The sequence below is a fragment of the Vipera berus genome (genome assembly GCF_964194415.1).
Source record: "Vipera berus genome assembly, chromosome: 2".
NCBI lineage: Eukaryota > Metazoa > Chordata > Lepidosauria > Squamata > Viperidae > Vipera > Vipera berus.
In genome coordinates, this window is record NC_138203.1 from 231,501,895 (window position 1) to 231,519,872 (window position 17,978).

The window sequence follows — 17,978 nt, forward strand, 5'->3', positions numbered from 1 at the left end:
CAATATGCTGGGAACTTAACATTTCTCAGGGCTGAAATATCTGTTAAGTCAACCAGTATTCACTTAGTTCCAAGGATAAGGAACATAAGGCAATGTCCATTAAGTTGTGGGAGAGATAGGAAGACGAATAAATTAAGCCCTGTGGGTATTAAGTGTATCCACTTCATATTCACAGTTGTTTCAAATGACTTCATTCCAGCAAAGATTGATATCTTTATTGGTCATACCATCCATTGAGCAGCTTTTTTCAGAATTCATTTTTTAGATGAGCCTGATGTTTGGTCCATTCCAACTGGTATTTCTAATAATTTCTCCTTAAAGAAAGTCAGTGTGGGTGCTTGAGGAACCCCTACAAATAACATTTTTATGCACAGAAAGCCACATACATGAATGTGTTTCCCTTTTTTCTCAGTTGTTGGTTGATTTAGCTCCTGGCATTTGAAAGAAACTCTGAATTCAATTAAATTGTATAGCAAGGCTGTAGCATAATCTCTGTAGAAGATTTCTAAGAAGAGGGCAGAAGTTCTCTGGTAGATAATATACATTCCTTTTAGAAGATTCCAGTGTTGTCTCAGTAGTTTTCAAAAGGATTTTAAAAATATTTGCTTGAATGTTGGAGGAGCATTATCAATCAATGTTGGATTAGATGGCTCAAAAATCTGATTTGGTATAGGACAGTATTCAATATTCTTAAATGGTTTTAAAGTGCAGTGGAAGATATATTCTGCCTGAAATTCTGAGGATTTATGCCATTGGATACAAAATATTGCATTAGATTGACAGTATAAGTAGTTTCTTAAGTTTAAAGACAGTGTAATTATCATCAACAGTTGGATTATCATTATTTAACTGCTGCCTATAATGAATTATTGTGTGAAGTCTTGCAAATAAGATTAAGGTCAATTGTTAGGAAAAAATATTCAGCTGGTTGGATAAAGAATTTATGTAGATCTCTGTTATGCAACTAAATCACAAAACTATAGAAAATTGTATGAAGATCTTGCTTGAGTTTGGTATCTATGATTACAAAGTGCTTAATATAATGCTTGAGGTAAAGGTAAAACAGTACCATAATAACAAAACACATGTCACATTTAACATTATATTCTCTCTTCTCTTTCTATTTCACTGTTTAAAAGCCTTGGTTACTAGAGACTTCACTTGTTCTAAGAGCTAGATGTAGTCTGTTTGACCTAGGTCATGCTAAAAAAATAATCAATATTATTATCTAAATTGCTTTTTGCTTATCTGTTATTTATTGTTGGAAGAAAAATTAAATCTATCCTGTAATCTGTAAATCTTTCTCCTTCAAGTGTCATAAGAACATAAAAAGAACCCTGCTAAGTCATTCTGAGAGCAACTTAATATCATGGGGAATTTAAATGGAATATATGTTTGCAAAGCTTTCTCCCACAAGTGGTCTCCAACAGCTGGTTTCAAACATATTTTTCCTCTAAATCTAAAAAATTGGTAGCTATTGATACTTCTGGCTATCTTTTAAGAATTAATTGAGGCCTTCTGAAGGCCTTAAACAACCAGGCCATGCTGGCCTTGTCAGGAATGGGAAGAACAAGATCATGAAGGCCAGCTGGGGGCAGCAGGGATGGCAAACTACAGAGAAGCAGGAGTCATGGGCAGCAGAGTGGCAGGGGCAACAGGGCAACAAAACATAGGACTACCATGTTGGCAGGATGGCCAGAAGAGCAGAAATGAGGGGGGAGGGGAGCTGAAGCAGAGGTGTGCATAGCAGTCAGAAGAAGCATTCAGTAAGAGGTGGAGTACCCACACAGAACATCCATGTCTTGAGTCCTGTCACATTTACCAAAAACGGGGAGTGACCTAATCACTACAATCATGACTACCCAAACTGCCCTCACTTAGGAGGGCAGGATGAGAGGCTGAATCAACCTTGACCAGGCCAGGACCAAACTCCTGTCTTTGTGCAGAGTTAGCCTGCAGTACTGCATTCTAACCACTGCACCACCAGGGTTCTAGTATCTTTACAGTTGTTTGTCTGATGTAGAATCTGCTTCCTCAGTGCCTAAAACAAGTAGTGACTCCTAAGAGTTCCCATTTATTGGTAAATGTGACAGGATTTGGGAGGTGGACATTCTCTGTGGGTACTCCTCTTATTGAATAGCCTATCCCAGGGTCAAGGATAGCCACTTCCTTTCTAGTGTTGCAGAATATTTTTATTTCAGACCATACTGGTTAAGGTGTGGTGCTCTGAATATATGCAGATAGATATTTTTTGCATCATTGCAATTATGTTATGATTACTAGTGTATTGTTTTAGACTGCTAATATTCCAAAGTGTGAGTTTCTTTGAATTAACTATGACTGAAGTGGTAAAAATGTAGATAGATAGATAGATAGATAGATAGATAGATAGATAGATAGATAGATAGATAGATAGATAGATAAAATGTATACATAGCTTTTTAGGTTCAGTGATGGTTTACTTCTACATAATAATTTATGCAATTTTTCTAGCCTTGTTGTACATCAAATTGGACCTTGTGGGACTGAAGTGGTACAAAATGTCATAAAACAAACAAAAAAAACCAAATAAATTGTATACATAGTTTTCAGGTTCAGTGATGGTTTATTTCTACATAATAATTTATGCAATTGTTCTTCTGGCCTTATTGTGCATCAAATTCGACATTGTAGGACCCATGCCAAATTAAACTGACTTGGTTTTATCCACGTGTATTAACAAAGCAATTTATAGATTTATCATCATTGGTTTTCTATTTCAGTATGAATATTTCAATGCTGTTCTCATTAATGAACGAGATGAAGATGGAAACTTCTTAGAACTGGGAAAGGAATTCATCCTTGAACCAAATGACCATTTCAACAATTTGCCTGTGAATGTCACTTTGAGTGATGTCCAAGTACCAACAAATATGTACAATAAAGGTAAGGAAAAGGTTTAGCAATGTGCAACATACTTTTGTTGATATCAACTTTTGTGGATATGATGTCCACTGATAATAATGATGAATGCATTCTCCAAACGTTTCTATATCTTTAAAATAAAATTTAATGAAATATTTATTTAATAGTTTCAATCATTAGAAAAATAATTTGTGCATAGTTTCCCATTTCAGTGTTGCATCTTTATTTGGGTTCTATATAAGATGTTCAGGGCGAGGCAAAATCATCTGCAATCTTTTGTATAAATTTCTTACCTTTGGATGACCAATTTTGTGATAAAATAAGCATCTTCTCCACCGATTACATTCTAGAGAATAATATACAAACTCTCCAGCTTTTGCTGTATATATGTAGTGGCCTTTTGGCAGTATTGTTATCTCCCTTCTCACTGATCTAATATTTGCCATTCGTGTTCCCAGACAAATATCCTACTGGCCCAGTGAAGTGATTGCTGTATATACAGAGAAATTACTATTTAATAAACAGTACCAGCACTGATGTGTACAACTAAAGGAATGTGGAGTAGACCCCAAATATTTCTTACACTGATCTTGTATCTGGGGCAATCCCTTCTTTGCATAATAGAAGCATAGTGCTTTATTATATTAGCATAGCTGTAGCCAGCCTATTTTAACAACCTATTCTCATTCTCTGAAGAAAAAATATATTTCACATTTACCTACATGTGATATATTTTTCTTTACATGCCAGAATAATTTAAGTTAATACTATTGCACCACACAGATCATCATTTATTTTATTTTTTGTTTATTTATATCCCGTTTTAATTATTTTTTTTACAAACAATTGAAGGCAGCAAACATATCCAACACACCTGCTTCCTCCTATTTTCTCCATAATAACAACCCCGTGAAGTGAATTTAGCTGACAGAGTCAGGCCCAAGTCAGGCCCAAGGTCACCCAGCTGGCTTTCATGTCTAAGGTAAAACTTGAATACACAGTTTCTTGCTTTCTAGCCTGGTGCCTTAATCACTTAATCAAAAATGTCCTTCTATGTTCATGAGGGTAACAAGATTGAAATTCCTTCTACAGAGGAGAAGCTGCCAAGACTAGAACAAAAAGCTGTACCTTTCTATAGATAGTCAGTGGTTTGTAAGCATGAGTCTCACCATGTTTTTATATCATTAGATCAAAACTGGATGTATATTCTAAGTGTTATCTTACCAAGGCACAACGAAGTGTCCAGCTGCAATAATCAATGCCTCCTTTTTGTATAAGTAGTAATTGATGAGTTAGGGATTAAACACTGGAATGATTGGCAGTAAGGAAAATGAGTGAAATCTTGCTAATCAACTTTGGCAGGATTACAGTTCATAGCTTGTAAGAGTTCAAAGGAATACAGAACAATAAGTATAGGAAGGAAGGTCTCTGTCTAGCAATGCTTTTAGAGATTATGGCAGCATAACCTTTTTACCCATTAATCATTCCATGTTCAAGATGTCCAATTATTTATTTATTTGATCAATCCAAGTTGGCAACAGAGTCATTTTACAGAGCAAGAATATTTCTCACACTCTCCATTCAAACTTTTGGCCTAAGGTTTTATTCAACAACAGAATAGAGTAAATAAAGAATATCTCTAAATCTGAAACAGAAAGATGGAATTTCATCAGACCATATTATTTTTATATGTTATATACATCTAAGTAATTGGCTTTTGAAAAGGGATACTTTGTAAAAAAAACATTTTTTTTTCAATTTAGATCTCTGTGGGATTTGTATTTCTAGTTTGAACTATCTGTTTGCTTCTCCCAATGCAAGGGTCATGCTATAAAAATTGGACTTAAAATGTCTCCTGATCTCTTCAGCTCAGTGAAAGTAAGAGAAGACTTTGTATAGGGGAAGGTTATTTCATTATGAGGTTTCTACTGGCTTACTTTGTCTTAAGAGCTGAGTTGCTAAAACTTGATAAATGCATGCTGTATTCAAAGCTCTGATTGCTTTGGAGAAGAAATTATACGGAGTGTATGAGCCTTGTCGAAAATATATTGAAATGTGATGAACCACAGCCACTTCTGATAAAGCAGGTTGGTTATTTTTTTCACCATTTAGAAAGAGCAATGAATATCATTCAGTCATCATTCCAGCAGCTTCTTCCAAGTGACTGTCAAGCTAAGATTATCAATTTTTCTTGAATATTATAACCAGAGCTTTTTTCACCTTTCAAATGCTACACTCTGATTATAAAATACAATTGGCAGTTAGACAGAAATTACTTCCTTCAAGGTACTAAAATATGAAAATAAAATCTTAGCAGTCAATTACAGAGTATAATTTGTTGGCTTTCATGCTTGATAATCCTTCAGAATACTGAAAATTCTTATATGCTGGATGGACAGTTTGGGGAGGGGAGGGATAGGCAGTCCACCACTGTAAACATGTCTTAATCTATGAAATACTAAAATGTCATTAAGTGGTACATTGATTATTTGCTACTTGGGATTGCTTGCTGTTTACAATTGTTTAGTCCTTGCACTTTCTGTAAAAGTATTATCTGTACTGAAGTATTTCATTCCTGCCAGTAAGTATTAAAATTGTTTGTTATGAAGGAGCAAGCACTTTGAAATTCAAGGGTATAAAATCTACTATCATGTGACCTGCAAAATAATAAGAACATGGGATGCAATCAATATTGCTTCAGTAGTCAGAAGCTCTGAAGTCACCTTTTCAGCAACCATAATGGACTGGAACCTGGAAAGAGGGAAGGGGGAGTGAAGATGGAATGGGATGGATGGGAAGTCTTCCAGTTTTGCAGTTGACTGCTTCTGGCAAACTTGTATGGGAGACAATTTGTAACAGTTTATTCAACTAGAAGCTGTATAAATAATTCACTTGACACAGAGGTAGTTATGATAACATGGCTAATATCAGTCAAAGCTGATTTGGGGGATCATTCTGGACATTGGCACATCCTTCCTCTGGAAGTAGAAGAACATTCCATCCCCAACATCAGCCCTTTTACAAATAAAATGTTTTGTACCTTAAAGGGCACAGTTGCATGTGTGGCTATAAAAGCATGAGAGCTTTAAAATGAGAATATCTACTGGATCAGATAAAGCTGTTTCATTGTACGTGTCAACCTCTAATACACTGCAAATTTATTCACCTTCAGGGGAGAAACAAATCCTAACAATATAATAATAAGATAGAATAAAGCAGTAAAGAAGTGCAGGCAACTTCATGTACCATCCTTCACCATCCTACTCGCATGTTGGGGGTGCCAGGTTTAGGACGTTTGTGGAGGATTGGAGACTTAAGAACCAGGGTTTAATTATGGCACATGACATGGCCTGCACCTTATTTCTATCACCATCTTCACTTTTTCCCAATAACACAATTTATTACTTCATAAAATATTAAAAATGCTCAATTATTGGCTATGCTCAGCTAGAAAAAAGTGGTCCAGCGTAGAATTGGGATGAAATTAAAGACAGGTCATAGAACCCAAGGAAATATCCTTGCTTGCCTCATCTCTTTCTCTCTCTCAAAATTAAAACTCCCTTATGGTTGAGGGAGTTTTAAGTAGCGTGATGCAGTGGATTAGGTGTAATGATTCAGAACTAGAGAGACCTGAATTCAATTCCAGTATCAGCATGGAAGCTTACTTTGGTTCAGTCATTCTCTCTCATCTGATCTTACCTCAGAGACTTGTATTGTAGGGATAACATGAAGGGATATCCTCATAGAATCTTTCCTAGATCCTAGAAGAAAAGAGGGATATCCTTTTCTCCATCCCCATAAATATTTTGTTCACTAAGTTTCTTAAACAGTTTGCTTTTCTAATGTGCAGTTTAAGTTATGTAAGATTGATACATTTTGTGTGCAGTGTATATTTTCAGCTACTGCAGGCAAGCAAATATCAGCTATTTTATTCTGCATTCTTAGAACAATCAACTGTGCAGATATACGAGATTAACTGAATCCCAAATCTACATCTGCATGTACATCTGAGACAATATAAAACCTATTCCAGGTATTACATTGCTTCATTCCCAGAGTTCCATGGAGGTTGCATGCCAACAAAGTATAACACTAAAAATACAGACATTGCAAATATCAAGACACATGTCACACACTCACCTCTAAATGCACTTTCCACAAGTCTTCTATCTATGATAGCATAGCAACCTCTTTAATTTCTATTCAGCCTGTTTCTGGTTGTGTGTCTATTTATGTAAATACGTCTATGACTGGCTAGATTTGTTAGGAAGTCTAAGAATAATAGAAAATTATTCTCTTTAATAGACATGGGGACTTTCCATACTAGTAGTATGAAGAACTGTATAAATATAAAGAAAAAATCCAAACCAGAACACTATTCTAATCATATGGTCACGTTCAGAATAGTATCGTCATTTTTTAAAAAATGAAAAGATAGGCAGGGAAGTTAATTAGTTAAACCTGTCAGAGCAGATCCAAAGTGCCAAAGAGGACTCCATGGAGGTCTTTTACCTGCCTATTGATTATAAGAACAGAAGAGGCAAAGCTTTCCCCAGAATCATATACATGCAGGTATTGTTTTCTTGTTTATTTAGGAGATAGATAGGCCATGTGTGAAAAATAGGCATTGTTTTGTAGGATGATCTGGCCATGTGCATGTAATGGTCTGTAAGAGTAAACTTGATGAACAGGAGGAACAGTCACAGCCAAGGCAACGGTTAGACAAAAGAAATTGGAGTCCAAGGTAGATAGGTAATTTGAGAAAGTGGCTCAGATTGGACCCTTGCTAGTTTTCTTGAAGATAAAGGAGTGGGAGGAAAGGGAGGTACAGTCAGACCTACAGGACTCTGTTACCTTAAAATAAAAGTATTATTAGTACTGGTTTTGTAGTCTAGTCTATTTCAAAGGGCTGACCGCAATCCTGCATGTCCAGTGCTGGGATTCAAATATGTGAACAACCGGTTCTCTGTGTGGATGCCGCTTCCGGAAGTCCATTCTAGGCCTGGGCAACAAAAAATTAGCTACTGGTTCTGCTGAGGTGGTGTGAACTGGCTGAATCCCACCATTGTGCATGTCTCTTTATTCGGAGTTACCTTAAAATGGAGGAGGGGGAGCTGAACAAAGAGTAAAAATGCACTAAAGCAATAAAATAAGTCTATGGCTTTCATCCTCACTATCATATCCTAGCTTACTTTGCCTGGTGTACTGAAGTGGATGGCATATGTAATAGCTTTAATCCTAGGCATCAGTTTCAATGACCAGCAGCAGTTTGTAGATATGACCTATAATGTAAATTATATTGATGTTTCCAGCAGCAGCTTTGTTTCAGTGAGAGATCTTATCTAATCACAAGTAGAAATAGATTTTTATTTGTATTCTGCAGAGTTATTTTCTTTGGGGCACCATTACTTATAATAGCTTCCTACCAAATCTGCTTTCCTACAAAACTGCTCCGTTGTTTAAATTAATAGCCTGCTTGTTCACAGTTCACTGCTGTGAATTTTTCAGCTGCACTCCCTTTTCCAGTGATAAAGTGGCTGAGCTTTGGAGATTTGTTTAGTCAAGTCAGGATGCTTGCATTATATATTTTCAGATTTCAAGTATAGAGAATTTCTGATATGAAAAAATAACTCTTTAAAAATATTATTATGAACTCTCCTGAAAATATATATATAATAAAAGATGCTTTGGGAAATGAGAATCATACTGCTGGTTTATGTTTCTTAGTTCTCATTCAGATTGCCAGTTTTTAAATTTGTAGTTATTGTTATTATTATTTCTATATTACTGGTAGGTAATATTGCCCAACATGTGTAATGCAAAATACCACATATAGAAGTTCAGAGTTCTTAAATATATTTATTATATGAATATGTAAATTTATTTAGTTGCTTCTTATTCTCCGTAATTGAATAGGCAGTATTTCATCAGGATAGTCTGTCAATAACAGTTTCTTTGAGCTCTTGCTTGTGTCATTGTTCATATTATTTAGCTATCTTATCTTCTTTTCAGCTCTTCAGTTAATTTAATTTTTAAAGTATAGTTTTTTTCCCCAGTGATGTTTTTCTTTCCCCTGATATGTCCAGAATGTTAAACTCTAGCTTGCTTATTATAAGTACTACTAACCGTGTGCAGTTTGGTTTTACTTCATATAACAATGGATAAATGGTTCTTTTTGCAGTCCAAGGTATTCTCAATCATTTTCTAGAGTGCCACACTTCAGAGGCATTCAGTTGCTGCTGCTGTGGTTTAACCCTTTCCAGTGATTCAGTTGGTCTGTACAGTGAAAGGCATTTGAATAATCAACAAAGCAAAAGTAGACATTTTTAAAATTACCTTCTTTTTTATTACCCATTGTATATTAACAATGTGATTTGGAATATCTCTGCTAGTTCTAAATCCAGCACATACATTTCAATAGAATAGAATATAGGTGGAAGGGACCTTGGTGGTCTTCTAGTCTAGCCCCCTGCTCAATCAGGAGAACCTATACCATCTCAGACAAGTGATTGTCTAGCCTCTTCTTGAAAATCTCCAGTAATGGAGTACCCATGATTTCTGGAGGCAAGCTGTTCCACTGTTTAATTGTCCTCACTGTCAGGAAGTTTCTCCTTAATTCCAGGTTGCTTCTCTCTTTGATCAGTTTCCAATCATTGTTTCTTGTCCTGCCTTCAGGTGCTTTGGTGAATAACGTGACCCCCAATTCTTGGTGGCAGCCCCTCAAATACTGGAATACTGCTATCATGTCTCCCCTGTTTCTTCTTTTCTTTAGACTAGCCAAACCCAAGTCCTGCAGCTGTTCTTTGTATGTTTTAGTCTCCAGGCCTTTGATCATCTTAGTTGCTCTTCTCTGAATTTTTACTAGACTTTCAACATCTTTTTTGAGATATGGTGACCAAAATTGGCTGCAGTATTCCAGGTGTAGTCTTACTAGAGTTTTATAAAGCGGTGATCTTGATTCTATGCTTCTGTTTATACAAACCAGGATTGCATTAGCTTTTTTGGCTGCTGCTGCACACTGCTGGTTCATAGTCAAGTGATCATCCACTAGGACCCCAAGCTCCTTCTCACAGTTATTGTTTTTAAGCCAGGTCTTGCCCAATCTGTATTTGTACCTTTGATTTTTCCTGCCTAAATGTAAAACTTTGCTTGTCTCACATTGAAACTCATTTTGTTGGATAGGACCCATTGTTCAAGTTTGTCAAGATCTTTTTGGATCCTGAGTTTGTTTTCTGGGGTGTTGGTTACTCCTGCCAGTTTGGTGTCATGTGCAAATTTGATGAGTTCCCCTTCAATTCCCTCATCTAAGTCATTGATGAAGATATTGAAGAATACTGGGCCTAAGATGGAACCTCGTGGTACTCCACTGCTTACTTCTCTCCATGTGGATGTAGTGCCATTGAGTATTACTCATTGAATACAGTTTGCCAGCCAGCTACAGATCCATCTGGTGGTGATGTTGTCTGTTCCATCTTTTTCTCTCTTACCAAGGAATAGGTTGTGGTCTACTTTATCAAATGCCTTACTGAAATCTAAGTATACTACGTCCACAGCATTTCACTGATCTACTGAGGGCCACATCAGCATTGCGGTTGCACTTGGGGGGGGCGGGTGGTGTGGCCAGGGTGGGCATGGCTGGAGTGTGTGTGGCCTATTGGGTGGGCATGGCCAGCTCTACATTGTTTGCATCAAGGGTGCCTATGGGGGCCTGGGCGGGAGTGGGACAAATCTGAGTGTCTCTGGCAGAAGGAGATGGGAGTGGGGCAAGTGCCAAGGCATGGTCCACATGGCCTGAGAGGAGCCTCATTGTTCCTCTCAGGCCATGTGGGGGGCTGGACAGTGGTGTGGAGGTCAAATGCCCAGCCCAGCCCTCAAGCACCCACAGCACTAAGCCCAGCCCCACTTCCCCAAGGGGGCGCTCAGCTGCTGTGCTTGCTCTCTTTAGCCAGGTTGCTCATGATGAATACGAGGGCAAAGTCAAGAGGGAGGCCCACTCCCTCTCCATGTGAGGAGACCTGGCTTTGTATCCAAAGCTTCCTTAGCAATAGGATGGGAGACCCCCCAGGATAGGCCAGAAGGAAGGGGCAAGGGGATGGTGAAAGGGCAGCAGGGCAGGACTAAGGCAGGACTTCCCTCAGACCCTCCTGCTCCTTCCTTCCTTCCTTCCTTCCTTCCTTCCTTCCTTCCTTCCTTCCTTCGAACAGAGTGGTGGGAAAATATTTGAGATGAGGGAGGGAGAAAAACAGGCAAGAAACGCAGCTGGGGAAGTGTCATCCTTCATGAGGATTGAAGAAATTTAAGGTGCTGGTACTTACCTTTAAAGCCCTACATGGCCTAGGCCCGGGATATTTGCAGGACCGTCTGCTGTCGGGAACGACTTCCCATCTCCCAGTGCGCTCACACAGAGAGGGCCTCCTCAGGGTGCCGTCGGCTAGACAATGTCGGCTGGTGACCCCCAGGGGGAGGGCCTTCTCTGTGGGAGCGCCAGCCCTGTGGAACCAACTCTCCCTTGAGCTCCGGATGGCCCCGGACCTCCAGTCCTTTCGCCGCGGCCTTAAAACTTTCTTTTTTCATCAGGCTGACCTGGACTGACAACAGGGTTTTTTAAAATGTTTTTTTTAATTTTAATTGTTTAGTTTAACTTATTTATTGGGGCTGTTTATTTAATTTCTTTTAACTTTTGTATTGTTGTTTTTATTGTTGTTAGCCGCCCTGAGTCCTTCGGGAGATAGGGCGGCATATAAGTCCCAAAAATAAAATAAATAAATAAATAAATAAATAAATGCACCATTGCCTGGAAGTGGCCAACATATGGCCCTTGCCTACTTCACATATTCGGCTTGGTGGGCTCTGGGGGAAGGGATGCCATGAGCACTGTGAGAGTCGATGTTACCTGCACAATGCTGCCCAGCCCCCAGCCTGCCCGGTTTTGGCAGGCAGTGAGGCACTCTCCTCACAATGCCAAGAGGCTGAGCCAGGCAGCGTGAATCCGAAGAGAAGCACGATGCCGCCCAGCCCCCAGCCTGCCCAGTTTCGGCAGGCAGTGGGGCGCTCTTCTCACAGCACTGAGAGGCTAAGCCAGGCAGCGCAAAGCTCAATGCTGCCCGGCTCCCAGCCTACCTGGTTTCAGCAGGCAGTGCGGCGCTTTCTCACAGTGCCAAGAGGCTGATCAAGGCAGTGCAAATCCAAAGAGAAGCATGATGCCACCCAGCCCCAGCTGCCCAGTTTCAGCAGGCAGCAGGGTGCTCTCTTCACAATGCTGAGAGCTTGAGCCGGGTGGCAAGAATCTGAAGAGAAGCGCAATGCTGCCCAGCCCCTAGCCTGCCCAAAGTAGGCAGGGCCATGTGCTGGCCACTTCCAGGCATTTCTTCATTCCTCACAAAGGGTGATAACTCACCAGCATGCACCCAGAGGAGAGTGCCAATGCAGCAGGGGCCGGTCCCTCACCGTTTCCAGATGGCCTTGTGGAGATAAGACTGAATGTATTTCAGCATAGATGTGGTCATAGATGTGGTCATGTGGTCACCACCACAAAATTGTACATTGGTTCCTGGCCGGCCTGGGCCAGGGCCAAGGCAGTGGGGGCCGTTCCCTCACTGTTTCCAGGATGGCTTCGTGGACCACATGAAATCACTTCATGGGCCGGATCCAGCCCCCGGGCCTTTTGTTTGACATGTCTGTACTAGAATGCTATTTTACTTCTAACTGTAGCATTCCAATCACCTATAATTAGTACAATATCCTTTTGTTGTTATTTGGATAAGCTGTTGTGAATTGCTGTTTGGAGCATAGACTTGTTGGAACCTACAGATCTCTATAATATTTTTTGATTGACTAGGATTGAAATTAAGACCATTCTGATGTTTATGCTATCCAAGCATTTTTTTCGTTAATAAAAAATCCAGTTGAAGGATTATATCCAAGACCTTTTGTTAATAATGTCTGTGCTGTTTCTTTTGTGTAATAGAAGATCTGATGCTCCTCTAGTGTGAACTGACCCATTCCAGTCTTTTTCAGTTGGTTGATTCCCAGAATGTCAGCATTCAGTTTTGACTTTTGTTCTTTGATAACGTGAAGTTGATAGTTATTTTTCACAAGTTACCAAAACAATGAGCAGGTGGAAATTGCCATTTCTTTTATATAGAAAGAATGTGATAAAACAGAGAAGAGTTTTGCCAGCTTGATTGTTGTCTTAGTTGGAAGTAACCATTGTTATTCTTGTTTTATAACTTTTATAACTCCATGCTATAACAACTGCTAATTAGAACATTCATATTCTTCTTCCTTGGACTAATTCTTTCCAGTCTTGGCTGTCTGGGAAATGTCTGATGTTCACCTTGGTACTTGATTCTGACATTCATTCATCAGTAATCAGATGTCCTTTGTCTTTATTCCAAATACATAATGAACAACAGTTTTACTTAAATTTGCTGACTGCTCTTTGCCAGTAACTATTGGATACCTTCCATCTTGGAAGTTAACATTCTAGTATCATGTTGACATTGTCCTGGTTGTGAATGTCCACTTGGTTTTCTTCAGTGAATATTTTCTTTTTTTTTCCAGGGACAATATTTAGTTAGTTGTCTCATAGTTGACTTGTTTGGCATGGATGACTCATGTGGGTGACTACTCTCATAGCGTCATTAAGATGCACAAGTCTCTTCACAATGGCAATGATCCATGACATGGAAATGTAATATATTTGTATTTATGCATACTAATACAAACTGATATTTCCCAGACAGCTTACAAAAACAGAATAACATAAACTGAAAATACAGTAACATAGAAAATCCATACACAAAAATCACTCACCAGAAGTTAGAACATTTTTTATTTATTTACAGTGGTATATTGGTACTCAAATGCTTTGAACTCAAACTCATTTTGATGTGAAAATTTTGTTCCACTACTCATCATTTATTTGTTACTCAATGCACAAGCTGGCGTTGGCTGCCTTGTGACTTACTTTGTTATTCCTTATGGAAAAAAAATGTTTGGTATTCATTGTGCCTCCTGAACCAATTTAATGATGATTACCAAGGTACCACTGTATTTTATTTGCCATCCATTGATCATTTCCCATGATCTGACTCTACAGGGCTTGTAACATCATAAAAACCTCTCAAAGGCCAAGCTCTCACCCTGAGGGGCACAGAGTTCCAGAGGCTGGGAGCCATGGCAGAAAGGCCTCTTCTCCTGGACCCTATCAGGCAGAATTCCTTTACCCAACAAATCTCTAGGCCTTTGAAATGCATCCAACAACAGAACAGAACAGAACAGAACAGAATAGAATACTTTATTGGTCAAGTGTGACTGGATACACAAGGAATATTTGTCCAGTGTATAAGCTCTCAGTCTACATATAATGAAGTACTGGTAGTATAATCATAAGATACCAAAAGGAGAAGGTAGTAGAGAAGATGAGAAGGATTATGGCGATACAACCATACTACATGGGTAAATATCCTTAGACATAAGACAATACTGTAGTAATTAGGTGTTCAGCCAATTGATGCCACAAGGGAAAAAAACCCTAAAGCCTTGCTTTGTAAAAGCCAGTTGTGCATGCAACCTTTTCACTTCTGTATGAAGTTTGAGATAAATAAATTGTATAGGGTTTCCTGCCTGAGCAGGGGGTTGAACTAGAAGACCTCCAAGGTCCCTTCCAAGACATAATAATAATAATAATAATAATAATAATAATAATAATAATAATAATAATAATAATAATAATAATAATAATAATAATAATAATAATAATATGATGATGATGATGATGATGATGATGATGATTTTCCCTGTGTTTTGTTTTGGTCTATATATATAGACCAAATCCCTTCATGGATTACTGCCTTGTCGTGGCGAAGGGGCTTGTGTAATTCAATGAAGCTATGAGCTATGCCGTGCAGGGCCACCCAAGACGGACAGGTCATAGCAGAGAGTTCTGACAAAACGTGATCCACTGGAGAAGGAAATGGCAACCCACTCCAGCATCTTTGCCATGAAAACCCTATGGACAGTACCAAAAGGCAAAATGATATGACGCTGGAAGATGAGCCCCTCAGGTCGGAAGGCGTCCAATATGCTACTGGGGAAGAGCAGAGGGCTAGTACTAGTAGTGCCAGAAAGAATGAAGCGACTGGGCCAAAGCCGAAAGGACGCTCAGCTGTGCATATGTCTGGTGGTGAAAGGAAAGTCCGATGCTGTAAAGATTTTTTCTCCATAGGAACCTGGAATGTAAGATCCATGAATCAAGGAAAGCTGGACGTGGTCAAACAAGAGATGACAAGACTAAACATTGACATCTTAGGTATCAGCGAACTAAAATGGACAGGAATGGGTGAATTTAATTCAGATGACCATCAGGTATACTATTGCGGGCAAGAATCCCTCAGAAGAAATGGAGTAGCCTTCATAGTCAATAAAAAAATAGGAAAAGCAATACTGGGATACTATCCTCAAAATGACAGAATGATCTCAGTTCGAATCCAAGGCAAACCCTTCAATATCACAGTAGTCCAAGTCTATGCCCCAACCACCGGTGCTGAAGAGGATGAAATTGACGGGTTCTATGAAGCCCTACAGCACCTTATAGAACTAACACCCAGAAATGATGTCCTTATCATCATGGGGGATTGGAATGCTAAAGTAGGAAGCCAAAAGATAACTGGAATAACAGGCAAGTTTGGCCTTGGAGTACAAAATGAAGCAGGGCACAGGCTGATAGAATTTTGTCAAGAGAATACGATGGTCATAGCAAACACTCTTTTCCAACAACCCAACAGACGGCTTTACACATGGACATCACCAGACGGTCAACACAGAAATCAGATTGACTATATGCTCTGCAGCCAAAGATGGAGAAGCTCTATACAGTCAGTAAAAACAAGACCAGGAGCTGACTGTGGCTCAGACCATGAGCTTCTTGTTGCAAAGTTTAGGCTTAAATTAAAGAAAGTAGGGAAAAGCACTAGGCCACTCAGGTATGAATTAAATCATATCCCTGTTGAATATACAGTAGAGGTGACAAATAGATTTAAGGAATTAGATCTGATAGACAGAGTGCCTGAAGAACTATGGACAGAGGTTCGCAATATTGTACAACAGGTAGCAACCAAAACCATCCCAAAGAAAAAGAAATGCAAGAAAGCAAAATGGCTGTCTGAGGAAGCTTTGCAAATAGCTGAGGAAAGGAGGGAAGCGAAAGGCAAGGGAGAAAAAGAAAGATATGCCCAATTAAATGCAGAATTCCAAAGAATAGCTAGAAGAGATAAGAATGCCTTCTTAAATGAACAATGCAAAGAAATAGAAGAAAACAATAGAATAGGGAGGACCAGAGATCTTTTCAAGAAAATTGGAGAGATGAAAGGAACGTTTCATGCAAAAATGGGCATGATAAAGGACCAAAATGGCAGGGACCTAACAGAGGCCAAAGAGATTAAGAAGAGGTGGCAAAATTACACAGAAGAACTATACAAGAATGAGCTTAACGTCCCTGATAATCACAGTGAGGTGGTCACTGACCTCGAGCCAGACATCCTAGAATGTGAAGTGAAGTGGGCCTTAGAAAAGCTGAGCAACAACAAAGCTAGTGGAGGTGACAGTATTCCAGCTGAGCTATTCAAAATCTTAAAAGACGATGCAGTAAAAGTGCTACACTCAATTTGCCAGCAAATTCGGAAAACTCAACAGTGGCCACAGGATTGGAAAAGATCAGTTTACATTCCAATTCCAAAGAAAGGCAGTGCCAAAGAATGTTCAAACTATCGCACCATTGCACTCATTTCTCATGCTAGTAAAGTTATGCTTAAAATCCTACAAGCTAGACTCCAGCAGTTTGTGGATCGAGAACTACCAGAAGTACAGGCAGGATTTCGAAGAGGCAGAGGAACCAGAGATCAAATTGCCAACATACGCTGGATCATGGAAAAAGCTAGGGAGTTCCAGAAAAACATCTACTTCTGCTTCATTGACTATGCTAAAGCCTTTGATTGTGTGGATCATAACAAACTCTGGCAAGCCCTTAAAGAGATGGGCATACCAGACCATCTTATTTGTCTCTTGAGAAATCTATATGCGGGCCAAGAAGCAACAGTGAGAACTGGACACGGAACCACTGATTGGTTGAAAATTGGGAAAGGAGTCCGGCAAGGCTGTATACTGTCGCCTTGCCTATTTAACTTATATGCAGAGCACATCATGAGAAAGGCAGGGCTATATGAATCAAAAGTTGGAATTAAGATTGCCGGGAGAAATATCAACAACCTAAGATATGCAGATGATACCACTCTAATGGCAGAAAGTGAAGAAGAACTAAAGAGCCTCTTGTTGCGGGTGAAGAAGGAGAGTGCAAAGCTTGGGTTGAAACTAAACATTAAGAAAACCAAGATCATGGCATCTGGCCCTCTCAATTCCTGGCAAATAGATGGGGAAGAAATGGAGGTAGTGACAGATTTTATTTTCCTGGGCTCCAAGATCACTGCAGATGGGGACTGTAGCCAAGAAATCAAAAGACGCTTGCTCCTTGGGAGGAAAGCCATGGCAAATCTAGACAGCACACTAAAAAGCAGAGACATCACCCTGTCAACAAAAGTGTGTATAGTCAAGGCTATGGTCTTCCCAGTTGCAATGTATGGCAGTGAAAGCTGGACCATAAGAAAGGCTGAGCGCCAAAGAATTGAGGCCTTTGAACTATGGTGCTGGAGAAGACTCCTGCGAGTCCCTTGGACTGCAAGGCGATCAAACCGGTCAGTCCTAGAGGAGATCAACCCTGACTGCTCTTTAGAAGGCCAGATCCTGAAGCTAAAACTCAAATAGTTTGGCCACCTAATGAGAAGGAAGGACTCACTGGAGAAGAGCCTAATGCTGGGAAAGATTGAGGGCAATAGAAGAAGGGGACGACAGAGAATGAGGTGGCTGGATGGAGTCACTGAAGCAGTAGGCGTGAGCTTAGATGGACTCCAGAAGATGGTAGAGGACAGGAAGGCCTGGAGGAACATTGAATCCCTCATATTTTCATAATGCACTTTGGTGAAAGAGTTCACTGTATTTCTGCTGTAGGAACAAGTGCA

At 39.5% G+C, this 17,978-nt stretch overlaps 1 protein-coding gene across 1 annotated transcript in view; it reads left to right on the plus strand.

Annotated features, from left to right (window-relative positions):
* The window catches only part of CACNA2D3 (calcium voltage-gated channel auxiliary subunit alpha2delta 3), a gene marked incomplete at its 5' end in the record, with an annotated part of 625,719 nt that overhangs the window by 275,216 nt on the left and 332,525 nt on the right, over positions 1 to 17,978 (plus strand). Inside the window, one exon of the mRNA XM_081319069.1 lies at positions 2,763 to 2,925. Coding sequence (XP_081175195.1) covers positions 2,763 to 2,925 — 163 coding nt within the window. The remainder of the gene's footprint in view (positions 1 to 2,762; positions 2,926 to 17,978) is intronic.